The following is a 15,585-nucleotide window of genomic DNA, read 5'->3' as shown; positions in this document are numbered from 1 at the left end:
CTTTTTATTACGCTCTACTTTTGTTTTTTTTGTTGTTTTTTGTTTTTTTTTTGTCTGTATAACTTTATTTTATTTATTTTATTTAAACTTATTTGAGGTAGCTGCCAGGGCACACTTTCTAGGTTTCCGTTTTTCATTGTTTTATTTTATTTCATCTTTATTTAAATGATCGAAAATTATATGAATCCTTTTAATTTTAGCTAACAGTAACAACCAACTTTCTCCGAGATGTAGGCTACACTTTAAACAAACTCATTTGTTTGGCTGCCATGGCATCCTTGACCCGCTAAATAATTAATGAGACAACTTATGAATATTTAAAAGGGATTAATTTTACTAGAGGAAACAGCGTATGCTAGCGACAGCAGAAAACTCACTGTTACAGTGTGGTGTTGATGTTAGTGAGCGGAGTCTCTCGAGTGTGATTCTGTAACTGTGGAAAGTTACGTAGAGACGCGACGTGTCCATGGCAACAAACTTTTATTAGCCGCTGTTTTGGACTAGCAACACCCAGCAGCCAAACTTTATTTGCTGTCTGGAGCGCTACAGCATGGAGAACGGCACAAAGTTGAATGTTTTAGCGCCTTTGCGTCTTTTCCGCGGTTATTCATCTGTAAAAAGTGTCCAGCGAGTTTAGACGGTGTTAATATGTCGGTGTCCGTCAAGTGCAGCCCGTGTCCTCCGGACGGAGCGAAACCCGACAGCCGCAGGACGAAGCGACCGAGCGCTGCTGTCAATAACAGTGAGTCAAACTTATTCATCTAACAATTAGTGACAATAATAACATCACCTACTGTTTTCTGTGTTAAAAATCATTTTTTAAAGCTACATCAACAGCTTTTTCTTTTTGTCTGAACGTGCTACATCAACTTTAATGCTAATACTTATTCATTCCATTTGTTTGTTTTAACATTTTTTCTTTGTTAGTAATGTTTGTGACAAACCTTTTCTGTTATTTCTGTTAACTTTACTTTATTTGTAACATTTATGCCACTAAAATGAATGCCACATCACAAACTTTTTGTATTTTTCGTAATGTTTATTAATTTTCGTGCCAAAAATCACCACCTTTGTTTGTATCCGTCTTTCTTTCTTTCTTTCTTTCTTTCTTTCTTTCTTTTTTCTTCATAAATCGTAAACTTATTTTGTTATTCATAATAACCTGTCTATCTATCTATTTGTCTATCATTCTATCTATAACAAATACATCACAATGTTTTTTTTTTGTATTATTACTATTATTAATTTTGTATTCTTTTATATTATATTTGAAATATATAAATATATTTAATGTTTTTGTCTATTTGATGTTATTCATATCATTTATACCACAAAAATAAATGCCACATCACAGACTTTTTGTATTATTCTTAATATTTAATTTTCGTGCCAAAAATCACCACCTTTGTTTGTATCTCTTTCTTTTTCTTTTGTTCTTTTTCTTTCTTTCTTTCTTCATAAATCATAAACTTTATTCTGTTATTCATAATAGCCTATCTATCTATCTATCTATCTATCACAAACACATCACAATGTTTTTTGTATTATTACTATTATTCATTTTGTATTATTTAATATTGTATAATATATAAAATATATTTAATGTTTTTGTCTATTTGATGTTATTCATATGATTTATACCACAAAAATAAATGCCACATCACAGACTTTTTCTATTATTCTTAATATTTAATTTTCGTGCCAAAAATCACCACCTTTGTTTGTCTCTGTCTTTCTTTTTCTTTCGTTCTTTCTTTTTCTTTCTTTCTTTCTTTCTTTCTTCATAAATCATAAGCTTTATTCTGTTATTCATAATAGCCTATAATCTATCTATCTATCTATCTATCTATCTATCTATCTATCTATCTATCACAAACACATCACAATGTTTTTTTGTATTATTACTATTATTCATTTTGTATTATGTAATATTATATATTAAATATATAAAATATATTTAATGCTTTTGTCTATTTAATGTTATTCATATGATTTATACCACAAAAATAAATGCCACATCACAGACTTTTTCTATTATTCTTAATATTTAATTTTCATGCCAAAAATCACCACCTTTGTTTTTAATCATTTAATCATTTTTCTTTTTCTTTCTTTTTCTTTCTTTCTTTCTTTCTTTCTTTCTTTCTTTTTCAAACACATCTTTATTTGTTATTCTTAAAAAAAAACATTTATTTATTTTCACCAAGTTTGTTTTTTGTTATTCTTAATATTTATTTATATATGCCACATCACAGTCAATTATTATTATTAGGGATGCTCCGATCAGGATTTTTGCCACCGATACCAAGTACCAATTTTTTGTCATGGTGATCGGCCGATACCAATGCCGATTCTGATGCTTCAAGTATATATAACTGATATGTAAGCTTGTTATTAGCTGTCAATCACTCCCTGTCACTGACACTGCGCTCCGCTGAAACCGGATGTTTTTTTTTCTCTCTCAACCAACCTCTGTTCCGGATTTGTACAAATTACATTGCTATTAGGGTGTGTGATATGACGATTTTTGATTGTGGACAAATAAAATGTCTCTACAACCTGCTTTTGAAGAAATATACTATATTTCGTGCTACAGCGCACATTCTGTCAGACTGTACAACGCGGCATACGTTCACATCAAATGATAACTCAGCTTCAGAGTTTCACTCAGGCAAGGGCGTAATTTCCACCGGGGACACAATTTTCAAAATCCCCCCCACTTTGAAATTGTTTTGTTAAATTAATGTATAAACGCTCAGCACCGCCGAGAGTTTAGCGCCATCGTTAAAACGAAACCGAAAGTAAGACGCGCGCGCGCATTCAACGCAAATTTAATACCCCACGTTTAGAGAGCGACTCCCCAAAGTGCGCAAATTAGGCTAACATATATAGGCTGTAGGCTAATAATAGTTTGTGTAGTTGTATTTAATGCATCCTTAATATTCACTTGGTGCTCCTAAATTTTTTTTGGTGCTCCTAACTTTTTGAAGTTGGGAGCACCAGTGCTACCAAATAAAAAAAAGCTGATTTCGAGCCCTGCGTGGACATAGGGGATATGCTAGAGCTCCAAATGTCCGTAGTTAAACTCACCGCGGTCAAATTTTCGTGAAGTAGACTGTTTATGTGGCTGTAGACGATTTGATATAACTCTGGGAGAGCAACATCAGTAAAATATTTGCGCCGCGGCAGTTTATATCGTGGTTCAAGATGTGCAATTGGGTGTTTAAATCCAATGTCTTCTGTGACTGACAGAGACTGGTGGTAAATGCATATAAATTCCATTATCTTCGCGGTTATATCCTTAGCTTTCTTGCTGTCTGGTGTGTACAGTTCGTGTTTTTTCAGAATGTCTGTAATGGATGGCTGAGTGACAGTCGCATTATTAGTTACCGTTGCCTTTTTTTGTAGTTGCCAGTTTTTCGTATTCGCCATACGACTCGCGGTGGCTCTTTCCTAAATGAGGTTCGTTGTATTAAATGTTTTGGACTGTGCGCCTCCACGTAAGATTTCTTTGGAACATAAACGGCAAATAGCGAATTTTTCATTGTTTCTCCAAACGTCACAGTAATTCCACACCAGCGATGACTGCCGCGCCAAAACATTTACGTCCCCACTCATCGTGTACGTCCTCACGCATTGACGTCATCAATTGTGATCGGTTCCTAAGATCGGCCAAGTTTAACGAGTACCGATTGAGTCATAAAATGTGATTATCGGCCGATACCGATCTTCGGCCGATCGATCGGAGCATCCCTAATTATTATTGTTTATTTGTATAAATATTTATTTATTCCATATCACAAACTTTTCTGTTTTCTTTATATTCATTTATATTTTACCACCTAATTTTGTTTATATTTTGATTTTATTACATTATTAAATATATTTTTTAATATAATATTATTTTAATTATATAAAATATACTTTGTTTTTGTGTCTATTTAACGTTAATGTAGTAACATTTATATCACATATTAAATGCATTACAAACTTTTTCTATTATCCCTAATATTTATTTTCTTTCTTTCTTTCTTTCTTTTTTTTCTTTCCTTCCTTCTTTTAAAATCTTTATTTATATTTAATATTTATTAAATATTTATTTGTCACTTCACAAACATTTCTGTTTTTTATAATATTTATTAATATTCTGTGTGTGTGTGTGTGTTTATATTATATTTTAAATACATATCTTTTTTTAGGTTGTTGTGTATTTGATGTATTTGTCTTATCCAGCCTATATGTATGTGATTCATCTGTCTAGTGGTGGCAGAGCTTCCTGAGGTGAACGAGAGGACACCTGTAAAAGACAGAGGCAGCCCGCAAGTGCAAGATGATTTAATTCCAGACGAGCTCCTTGCGACTTTAACATCCACCGCATGTCCTCAAAACAGACTCGGACCCCTCAGATTAACCAAAACTCCTAAGGACTTTAAGGTTTGTGCCACTTCACCACCTTCCTCTTTTTCAAACTATTTATAGTAACTTAATTTAGCTCTTTATACCTCTTTTCCCAGGTTTGTTTAATACACCGCCCTGATGCAGTGTGGCACCATCCGGTTAGACGCAAGAAATACCAATACTTTCTCAACCAGCCAACCTCTCTGACTGGAGCTGGAAGGTTGGAATGAAACATGAATAACGTATATTTATACTGAACACACTGACACATTTTATAGCTCACTGTGTTTGTTTGAATCTGAACAGAGACGTATCCTTCCTCTGTGATGCTCGATTGCCTCTCCCATCAACGGCTGAACGAAGCTCCTCTCAGGGAGATCAAAATGCAAGTGACAGGAGAATAACCTGAATTTAGTGCTAAGATCTTCATGTATTTTTGTATGTTGAAACATTGTGGTGTTGTTTTTTGGGTTGAAGGATGTGAATTCACTGGAAACATTAATCCCAGAAGAATATCACATCATAAAAAACAAAGGTCTTAAGGGACTGCAGTGCTATGATGAGTAAGCGAGTCTGCTTTGGTCAGTAAGAACATCTGTCGTGTTGTTCTACAGCTAACAAGTAATTTGCTTTATTTGTTTTCATGTCTTTTCTAGCAAATTCACGGTTCTCCTAGAAGATGACAAACAGAAGCTAAGAGTCTTTCCATCAATGTGAGTTGCTGCAATATATAAATCTATCTATCTATCTATCTATCTATCTATCTATCTATCTATCATTTGTTATTTATTTTATTAATAATAATATTGCTATTATAATATAAACATTTATAATATTTTCAAACAACCACTGAGAAGCCTATTTATTTATTTATTTATTTTCTGAACAACCACTAGAAAGTCATATGTAGTTCTACTTTATTTACTTTATTTATTATTAGTAATATTAATATTACAATTATTTTTCATTATTTTAGGTAAATATTTGTCATCATTTCTAAACTTTTTTATTTTTTTTCTTTCTATATTTTCTGTTCTTATTTCTTTAAAATGATTGTTATTGATGTAAATATTTATTATAATTTCTGAACAACCACTAGGAAACCAAGTGGTCGTCTTGAGGTGATACAGTTAATGAAGGTGATGGACAAAATGTTGGAAAAAGCAGGTGTCAACCAAGAGTTTCAAGAGCTATCCGAACTCTCACAGGTTAGTTAAGAAAAATACTTGAAATATATAAAAGTGTCATTGTAGGTTGGTATATTCAGTGTTGGGGTAACGCATTACTTGTAACTTGAGTTATGTAATCAGATTACTTTGTTCAAGTAACAAGTAATGAATTAATAATAGTAATTTATAGTAGTTAGTAATGACAAAAAGTAAAGCAAAAGTAACGCATTACTTTCCATGAAAAGTAACTAAAACAATTACTTTTTTAGGGAGTAACTCAATATTGTAAGGCATTACTTTTAAACATGACTTTCGTGATGAAAAAAATAATGCAAAAGTAACGTAACTAATTACTTTCATAAAAAAAGTAACTAAGTAATGCAAATTAGTTACTTTTTTAGGGAGTAACTCAATATTGTAATACATTACTTTTAAAAGTACTATTCCTGATAACAAAAAGTAACACATCAGTAATGTAACACATTACTTTCATAAAAAGTAACTCAGTAAGTAATTCAGTTAGGTGCTTTTTTAGGGAGTAACTTAATATTGTAATGCTTTACTTTTAAAAGTAACTTTAGTGTTGGGAAAAAGCCCTGATGACAAAAAATAACTCAGAAGTAATGTAACACATTACATTCCATAAAAAGTAACTAACACAATTAACTTTTTTAGGGAGTAACTCAATATTGTAAGGCATTATTCATAAAAGCAACTTTCGTGATGACAAAAAGCCCTGACGACAAAAAGTAACACTGAAGTAACGTAATGCATAACTTTCCATAAAAAACTAATCAACACAATTACTTACTTTTAAAGGAGTAACTCAATATTGTAAGGCATTACTTTTATAGTTACTTTTGTGATGTTAAAAAGCCCTGACAAAAAGTAACACAAAAGTAACGTAACATTACTTTCTATAAAAAATGTAACTTGCACAATTAGTTACTTTTTAGGGAGTAACTCAATATTGTAATGCATTACTTTTAAAAATAACTTTCCCCAAAATTATAACTAAATAGAATGCTTTAAAATGAAGATATACCAAAATACCACTATCAAACTCTTGCAGTTTTTAAGTTTTAAAAATGTAATAGATTACACAAACAAATAAATAAACACCATAAATTACAATCAGGTCTCAGTCAAATTTATGTAGGTTTTTTATATTAACATTAATGGTCTACACAATTATGGCTCAACTACGATAATATAATGAATACATTCTTTATAGAATAATTATCATGTTTCAGATTGAAAATTTACTGGAGCTGGTTCGAATCGAGCAGAACATCTACAACATTGTATTCCACGAGCTAATCCGCCAAGTCAGCGTCGAATGTGCCGAGAGGGGACAGCTCCTTGCCAAGATCAGGTCTACATCACAGTTCTACCTCTGTTTTTTTTTTTCTCTGGGTTTTCATTAGAAAGTGACCTCACTTCCTCTTCCACTTGTCCAGGGAGAGGTACGTGGCTCTACTTGACCGAATCCCAAGGCAGGTGAAAGGTCTGCACACAGAAACCTTAGCGCAGAAGGCTCTAGACCGCCGGCTCACTGAAGAGATCATTCACTTCAAAAGCTCTATTGCAAAGCTTAATATGTAAGCTGGATACAACTCATAAATAGTGAACTGATTGTGACTTCTGTTCGTTTTAACCTTGTGTATATTTAACTTGTAAAAGGGAACTGAGTGCAATGAAAGAACATGATGAGAATGTGTCCAAAGAGGCAGGGGAAGCCAAAGAGGAGCTCGCTAAAGCCCTGGAGGAGTCACAACGCAATGCAAAGTGCGTGAAATAATATTTAAAGGTTGTCATGACAATGAATCAAACTGATTGATTGTAACTTAATATCTGTCTGGTTAAAATAAAGTGATTTTTCTGCAGTATTGTAGCAGAGTACCATGAGCTTTATGAGCTGCAGCGAAGGAGACTTGAAGGACAGATGTCTCAGCTATATGATGAAAAGGACCTCTGGAGAAAAGCCACCTACAGTCTTGCGGTCAAGGTGACTTCTGACATGTTAGATGAGCACAATTCACTTTTGACTTTTATTTTACAAGAATTCATAATGTTTGAGTCTAAATATTTCAAATATTTCTCTCAGATAATAAAGATAAATAAACTTCATCTGGTCAGACGGCTAAATATTAGTGAGCAGACCTGGGCCAAGACTGCAGATCATTTCACAGTTTTCCTAACAGCAAAGGTACTTAAAGTACCTAATATTTTATTCTGTTGAGACTTTAACATGTAGAGTAATATTGTATCAATGTTTTTTTTTATCCACAGGACTCTGAGGATGTTTCTCACATCATGGAGTTGACTGACCAGTGGAAAGACAAACTGACCATCTTCATGGAGAACCTCAGAGAGGCCGAAAGCAAACAACGCAAGACCATTGAATCTGTCCGTGCTGATGTTGTCAAGTGGCACAAGTTTTATTCAGACAAATCAAGGTCAGTGAAGGAAATACTTCTTTCTTTGTATTTATATTATTTTTTATTGACTTTGCGTCTTGTGGTCCATAAGGAACCCTAATAAGAACCTTGACAAGTCTTCAGAAGAGGAGCTGTCTCAAGACCTGAAGCAATGGTCAAAGGTAAGCAATTGTTTTTATTATTTCTTACTCAATTATCTGTCTACTTTCCACTTTAAATGTTAAAATTAATAGCTATCTCTCATCTATACCACCTATAGATGTTGACACAGCAGTGTGAGCGTTATGGAGGAGAGGACCTAGTGTCTGGTCAAGAAACACTTGAAATGCTAACAAACCTACAAGAGTCCTGGATTGAGGTTTGCCTCCAGCTCTTTAGGAGACACCCTGGTCCAGATGGAGGGCCACCTAAAGGTCAGGTGGCCATGAGGGAGCTAGCAAAGACTATTACTGAGCTCCAGAACGAACTGGGAATCCGTATTAGTGGAGAAAGTGGTGAGAACCAAGCTCCTCAAATAGACTTGTTTGGTTTCTCCAATAGATATTGATGCCTGCTCTTGGTTATTCATGCAGGGATCCATGCAACGCTAATGTTGCTTATTGAAAATATGGAGTTCTGGTCAAGAAGATTGATGTCCTTGAATGGACTTTCGGAGGAGCAGTCTTTGGGTGACTGGCTCAAGTTGGAGGAAGCTCTTGGCAACTTGATGAATCTGTCTAAGGAGGCTTTCCGACTAGTGGACAGCACTCAGTCAGAACGGGACAGGGCTAAAAAGAAACCCCACACCAAGTAAGAAAGATGCATGGATCAAGCATTATAGCTATCTTGCAAAACCTAGTGAGATACCTTGTCTACTGCCAACACTTGTGGCTAACTTTGAAGGTAGCTATCCTAAACAAAATAGACTCTCAGACCCTCATGGGCAGATATTTGCGACAAAACACTCAATTCATGTTTCTAGTTGAAACATGTCCAATTTCCCTGTTTGTATCTGTGACAGGATTGAAATGGAGGATGTCCTAAAGGCAATGAAGGAATTCCGGTTCTCTCAAGAAAACTTTTTCAACTGTGAAAATATGAGGCTTCATGAGGAGGTACACCCAGGGACTGCGTAACGTTTCTTGCATGCCCTAAGTCAGGGATGTCCACCTTCCCTGCAGAATTTAGATCCTTAGACCTGAGCTAGACAAAACAAGATTGTCGTCTTTCATGGCTTAGGCCAGGACAGCTGCATTTCCCAAATGCATTGTAAGCCTAAGCAGATACCATTAGTACCAAGAGTCTCTATGACAGGGGTGTCCAAACTTGGTCCTGGAGGGCTGGTGCCCTGCAGAGTTTAGCTCCAATTTCCCTCAACACACCTGCCTGGAAGTGTCTAGTATGCCTAGTAAAAGCTTGATTAGCTTAGATTAGAGTTTAATTGGGGTTGGAGCTAAACTCTGCAGGACACCAGCCCTCCAGAACTGAGTTTGGATACCCCTGGCCTATGATCTACTTATGCATATGATTCTTTTGCGAAATGCAGCACAGAACATTTTGAGTAATCCCGAAGACCTTGATTACCTGATACAGGGTGTTTAACCTAGATTCAGCTTAAACTTTGCAGGAAGATGGACTTGAATGCCTATTCCCCAAGCCATGAATGATGATCTCATCATGTGTTATCAGGTAACTTCTGTTCACACCAAGTTGATTCGGTGGATGGTGGACCTTCTTCTACTGATGGTGCCGGTCCAGGAACCGAATATTCCAATGCCTGAATTCGATGCCACAGTGGACGTGTCTGTTGAGAAGCTGGAGGAGGATGCCAAGAACCTCTCTGGGAAACTCGACTACTTCTCCAAGTACATCACAAGGTAATCTCTATGATCTAGAGTAGGAGTGCTCAATCTCAGTCCTAGAGGGGCTGATGTCCTGCAGAGTTTGCTCCAAATTGCTTCAACACACCTGCCTAGAAGTTTCTAGCATGCCTAGTAAGAGCTTGATTAGCTGGTTCAGGTGTGTCTGATTGGGGTTGGAGCTAAACTCTGCAGGACACTCGCCCTCCAGGACCGAGTTCGGGCACCCCTGATCTAGAGGATATACCTTAGCTGCTTATAGTTAAGCATAAATTCATTACACAAATTGTCTTGCAGCTCTTGTCAGGCTATTGTGGAGGAGGCGGTCCGGAAGAGCTCATCTCAGGATGACACAGAGAATGAGCTCTACCATCTTGCTAAGCTTCAGGTGCTTAACAATCCCTCTGATCTTTTCAACCAAGTACTCTTTCTTGGGTAATGATACAGTTTGAAATCTTGCCTGAATACCGTGGATTCTTCTGCGTTGTATTTGTTCAGAAAGAAGGTGGCGAGTGGGTGGAGGCATGTCGAATACTACTGTCAGATGTGAAGGGAAGCCCTATGGAGATGCAGCTGTCTGGAAAAACTGTGCCACAGTCTGTGAGTGACATGAGTATTGACTTTCTGGTAGAACACAGCTATGTGAGTAACTTTCTTGTATATCTTTTTAGCTCGAGCGACAACCAGAGGAACCTACCAGAGAAGATGACAAGGAACCTTTGAAAAATACCACTGGGCCTTATTCTTTCCAAAGTGCTGATGAATATGTAACTAACACTTTATTCCATATAAGCTGTTAGCTTGCTAGCCATATACCTAGTTTGGTTACATGGATTAGCATTAAATAAAATAAATGCACTAAATTCTGCACAGGGGGAAGCAAAGGCCAGCAGAGATGACAAAAATGGCTCAGTCATGAAGTTAGTTGGTCATGATGGCAATATCACTGAGAAGAACTTAGGAGAGGACACCGTCCAACTTACAGGGGTGAGCATACTGTATCCATCTCCATCAGCTTCCCACCTGTAAAGCAGGGTTCCTCAAGTCTTGCCCTGGAGGGCCAAAGCACTGCAGAGTTTACCTTCAACCTTGATCAAACTCACCTACCTGTGATTTTCTAATGATCCTGAAGACATTGATTAGCAGGCTTACTGCTCAGGTGTGTGTTTGATTAGGGTTAGAGCTAAACTATCCAGGAAAGTGTATCTTGTGGGCCAGATTTGAGGATCTCTGGTGTAAAGAATTAATCCAGGGGTGCCCAAACCCCTGGAGGGCTGGTGTCCTGCAGAGTTTAGCTTCAACCTCAATAAAACACACCTGAGCCAGGTGTGTTGAGGCAAGTTGGAGATAAACTCTGCAGGACACCGGCCCTCCAGGACCGAGTGGCCACCCCTGAAATAATCTTTTCTTATTTTTTTCTAGACTGAAGAACTTGTGGTGTCTCCTCACACTGAAAATGCCAAGGAAGCCTTCAGTGAATTAGAAACAGTGAGATCTCTTCAGCAAGAGCTTCTGTAAGTATTAAAAGAGACACTTCTCCTTAATCAGATCTATAGTGGTCCCTACATAAGCTGTATTGTCCAGAGATGTAGAGACACGAGCTATCAGTGCGGAGGTACGAGCGCTAAAGGCAGAGGAAGACCTGCAGGCAGCTCTGGACAAGATACAAGATCTAGAGAGGCAGCTACAGGCTCGGCCAAGTGTGGAGACCAAGTGTAAGTGTGGCAGAGGCTAACATTACACTTTAGATACAGAACAAGAAAGGGATAGTTCACCCAAAAAATGAAAATGATGTTGTTAACTACTCACCCTCATGTCGTTCCAAACCCGTAATACCGTCGTTCATCTTCAGAACACAAATTAAGATATTTTTGATGAAATCCGAGAGCTTTCTGACGCTGCATAGACAGCAATGCAACTGACAAGTTCAAGGCCCAGAAAGGTAGTAAGGACATTGATAAAAGCAAAGAAATTGTCGAAGTCGTAATTTTTGTTTTTTTTGCACACAAAAAGTATTGTCGTAGCTTCATAAAGTTAAGGCTGAAGCATTGATGTCACATAGACTATTTTATCGATGTCCTTACTCTCTTTCTGGGTCTTGAACGTGTCAGTCACGTTGCTGTTTATGCAGGATCAGAAAGGCCTCCGATTTCACCAAAGCTATCTTAATTTGTGTTCCGAAGATGAATGAAGGTTTTACGGGTTTGGGGTTTGGAACTGACCTGTTTCTAATCTCTGACTATTACCCTTACAGCAAGCAAGAAGAATGTTGCACCCACATCCAAGGCCCCCAGCACCCCTTCTGATTCTAAAACGAAAAGTCAGAAACCTGAAGCCAGCCCAAAACTGTCGAGAGGCACCAAGAAACGCTAAATGGAAATATACACCATACTGGAGCTCATGTAGGGCAACATACTAAAGTATTTAATAGACACATCTATATTTGAAGTGTACTTGTATTGCACGTATCATAAAATGATTAATCAGTTTGAGACTTGCTAAAGATTACATTTAACAGAGTAAATTATTAGTGTTTTTAAAGACTAAATTAAAATGAAAGTTAGATGGCACAAACCAATATACTGCAACATACCGATATATTGTGCATGTCTATATATGAAACTGTTCTTCCTAAGTAAACATTGAATTCATGTTGTCTTTACATCATGGGCGAGTCTTTTTTAGCCTCATCTGAGCCGTCACCTGCGGTCAGGCTTTGATTGGCAGGTCTGGTCAAGCTGGTGAGGTCAATGGATTGAGTTAGGACATCAGGAGGTATGTTAAGGACAACAGCCGGCTGCTCTGAGCGCAGATTGTTGAGGAGCTGCAGGAGTCGAAGGTGCACGACCACTGGAGAACCAGAGAGAGACTCTATGGAGGCCTTCAAAGCTTCACAAGCCGCCTTTTCTCCTTCTGCAGCGATCACCTGTATGAAGCATAGTGGTTAAAAAGCTGAAAGGTTGTGGGTTCAAATCCCATTTTGTACAGGTGGCCTTACTTTGACTTGTGCCTGACGTCTCGCTTCGGCCTCCACTGCGAAGTTGCGTTGCAGCTCAGGTGGAAGATTAATTTCTTCTCTGCAACAGTGAACATATGTTATGAGTCCCGTAGTGGGACAACTTTTGAAGAGCCAATGTGTTCTAGGTACTTACATTTCTGCTCTTTCCACTTTGATACCCCACCTGCAGGTTACCGAATCTAAGTTGACCTGAAATGAGAACTTCGTAAAAATTCTTGTTTCAAGCCCTCAAGAGGTGTCATATCTGTTGACGTCTACCTGAATCTCCCTGGCCATCCGTTTCCGGTCCATCAAAATGTCAGTGAAGGCATGATGGGCCAGTATCTCTCTAACGGAGACCTGGGTCAGAGCCTGCAGCACATCTGGGATGCCAGCGAGGGAGGAATAGCACACAGACACATTCTCGATACGATAGTAACACACCGCACTTACTTCAGTACACACCAGATCTTTGGTCACCACCTGAGGTTACAATGAAATTGCCTTAAATTATGTCTTGTTGGAGAGGTGTTCTGTCATTTTTCAGGTTTATCTATATCTAGAGACGTAAGGGTGGGTTTTTTGATTGCGCAAGTTAGTCTTTAAAAAGTTGCCTCCCACATGTTTACATACGTGTGTAAGTGGGATGTTATTTGACACAGTCAGCTTTTTAGAGTGCTCTTCATTAAATGATTCAAAGGTTATCTCAGAAAATACAATACTGCTTACATAGACATCAGTCAGGGTAGTACTATATTTAGTTTTTGACAGGAATGAAAGCGAGGCTGTGAGGAACAGAAGTGCAGTGCGTCTGGATTTCGGCAGACAAAACGTCTTTCTGAAAAAACTTTAAGTAGACAAAAACTCTGTAAAACAAAATATACATGATGTTGGACCTTTATACAGTGCGTTCTATTATAAAGACTTTCAATCGACCCCCGTCCTCCTCTCTCTCCCACTTCTCAAAAAAGGCAAAAATGCCAAAAATAAAATTAATATGGCGTCTAATCTGCGTAAGGTCTAAGTGCAGAACATATGGAGACTTTTTTGTTACTTTGAAGGCATTTAAAGAAATTACCGCGTGAGGAGGGATCTTCAGTGTTTTCATCCGAATGTCGACTATATGGCACACATCCAAAAATGGGAGATAAAACATCAGCCCTGCAGCAAAATTAAACATATATGTATTAAAGTCTACAAACATAAATTACAAAATTGTTAAAATGATTTCGTCTTAATGAAATAACAATAAAATCGTTAATATATTCATTAAAAGTACATTAATATTAAAATATAAAATAATCAAATAATCAATTAATTGATAATAATATATTTAACATTAAATGTATTTAATAATCAATTATCAAAAATGGTATATTCTTCACATAGTCACTATGGCGAACTGTAAAAGTGTTTATATGTAAATTAAAATGTACCAGGGCCCCTTGGTCTCTTCTGCAATAAATGCCCCAGTCGAAATTTCACAGCTCTCTCATGTTCTCTTACAATCTACAAATAAACAATGTCATACATAACACTTAGAAATGAAAGTTACAGGACCTGAACACAGTTACCAAATACTACTTTTTAATATTTAATCCCATAAATTAAAAGCATACCTTTACACAGAACCATATTGAAATAGGAAAGAAGAAGATCACCACAGACAGGACCAAGACGATGAGAAGCAGCTCACAAACTCCAAGGTATCTCTTTTTCAAGCCTTTTGAGGACAATGATAAGTGAGAAAAGAACATAGATTTCCATCTTTTCTGAGATGTTTTCTTGTCCACACTTACCTTCTTCAGGTCCTTCAGTCTCTAGTAATCCTAATAACTCCTCTCGATCTACTTTTATTCGTTCCCTCACGCTGTCTACGTTTACAACAGTGCTGCTGGAGATGATTTGAGGCTCTTTGGCTTCACCTCTTTTTTCTTCTTCTTCTTCTGTCACTTCTGGTTTTTCTTTTCTTTTGTGGGGCTCTTGGAGCTTCACTGATTTGGGTGATTTGGTTTTCCTCTCTTTAGCGGAAGGCGATGGCTCTCGCTTAACCCGTCCAGATCTTGAAGAATGCTGAGATGTTTCTGCTCTTTTCTCCATCATGGCATCCCTCACGAGAAGCATCCAGTGATCAGTGAGAGGAGCATATGTCGTAAGCGTCTGGTCTGCTCCTGTGGATTTCTGTCAAATACTCTGAAAAGGGAGTATCTCTGTAGGCCTGTGTAGGTTCATATGATGAGAGGGGAGTGTTTGTGCTCTTCTAATGAATTTCTCACAGTGGTAATGTCCTACACAGAGGCGCTGAACGGAAAATAATGTGTTACAAAAAAAAAGTAATTTGCATGTTCTCTGAATGTCCTTTATATGTTCATTTGTAATAATTTGAATTTAGTTATATCTATCTATCTATCTATTTGTCTGTCTGTCTATCCTTCTATCTGTCTATGTATCGTTCTTTCTATCTATCTATCTATCATCTATCTATCTATCTATCGCTCTATCATTCTATCTAGCAGTCTATCTATCTATCTGTCGTTCTATCATTTTATCTAGCAGTCTATCTATCTATCTATCTATCTATCTATCTATCTATCTATCTATCTATCTATCTATCTATCTATCTATCGTTCTATCTATCTATCTAGCAGTCTATCTATCTGTCGTTCTATCATTTTATCTATCGTTCTATCTATCTGTCTATGTATCTATCGTTCTTTCTATCTATCATATGTCTAGCATTC

The 15,585-nt window shown here is 37.0% G+C and overlaps 2 protein-coding genes across 3 annotated transcripts; one reads left to right on the top strand and one right to left on the bottom strand.

The window, feature by feature from the left end:
* The first annotated feature begins 392 nt into the window (after positions 1-392).
* Positions 393-12,250, top strand: axdnd1 (axonemal dynein light chain domain containing 1). Of its 2 annotated transcripts, XM_051095646.1 has the most exons (25): positions 393-742; positions 4,262-4,434; positions 4,515-4,618; positions 4,705-4,783; positions 4,876-4,961; positions 5,055-5,111; positions 5,498-5,606; positions 6,821-6,942; positions 7,028-7,168; positions 7,251-7,355; positions 7,455-7,575; positions 7,675-7,776; positions 7,860-8,026; positions 8,100-8,169; positions 8,268-8,502; positions 8,581-8,797; positions 9,009-9,102; positions 9,677-9,864; positions 10,144-10,234; positions 10,345-10,446; positions 10,518-10,613; positions 10,720-10,833; positions 11,269-11,360; positions 11,431-11,561; positions 12,101-12,250. In XM_051095646.1, the coding sequence occupies exons 1-25, from the start codon at positions 649-651 to the stop codon at positions 12,217-12,219; spliced, it is 3,009 nt and encodes a 1,002-aa protein (XP_050951603.1). In that variant the 5' UTR covers positions 393-648; the 3' UTR covers positions 12,220-12,250. The 2 variants fall into 2 exon arrangements, with proteins under 2 accessions (XP_050951603.1, XP_050951602.1); XM_051095645.1 differs by having other exon boundaries at positions 7,455-7,776.
* Positions 12,251-12,498: 248 nt separating this feature from the next.
* nphs2 (NPHS2 stomatin family member, podocin) lies at positions 12,499-15,402 on the bottom strand. The gene is made up of 8 exons (XM_051095647.1): positions 14,644-15,402; positions 14,464-14,567; positions 14,281-14,353; positions 13,923-14,005; positions 13,124-13,327; positions 12,999-13,054; positions 12,845-12,923; positions 12,499-12,772 (listed from the first exon to the last, which is right to left on the bottom strand). The coding sequence occupies exons 1-8, from the start codon at positions 14,966-14,968 to the stop codon at positions 12,506-12,508; spliced, it is 1,191 nt and encodes a 396-aa protein (XP_050951604.1). The 5' UTR covers positions 14,969-15,402; the 3' UTR covers positions 12,499-12,505.
* Positions 15,403-15,585: the final 183 nt, after the last annotated feature.

This window comes from Labeo rohita, chromosome 22, assembly GCF_022985175.1.
Source record: "Labeo rohita strain BAU-BD-2019 chromosome 22, IGBB_LRoh.1.0, whole genome shotgun sequence".
In the NCBI taxonomy this organism is placed as follows: domain Eukaryota; kingdom Metazoa; phylum Chordata; class Actinopteri; order Cypriniformes; family Cyprinidae; genus Labeo; species Labeo rohita.
The sequence above is the reverse complement of the archived record's forward strand: the minus strand, read 5'-3'. Positions and strand labels throughout refer to the sequence as shown.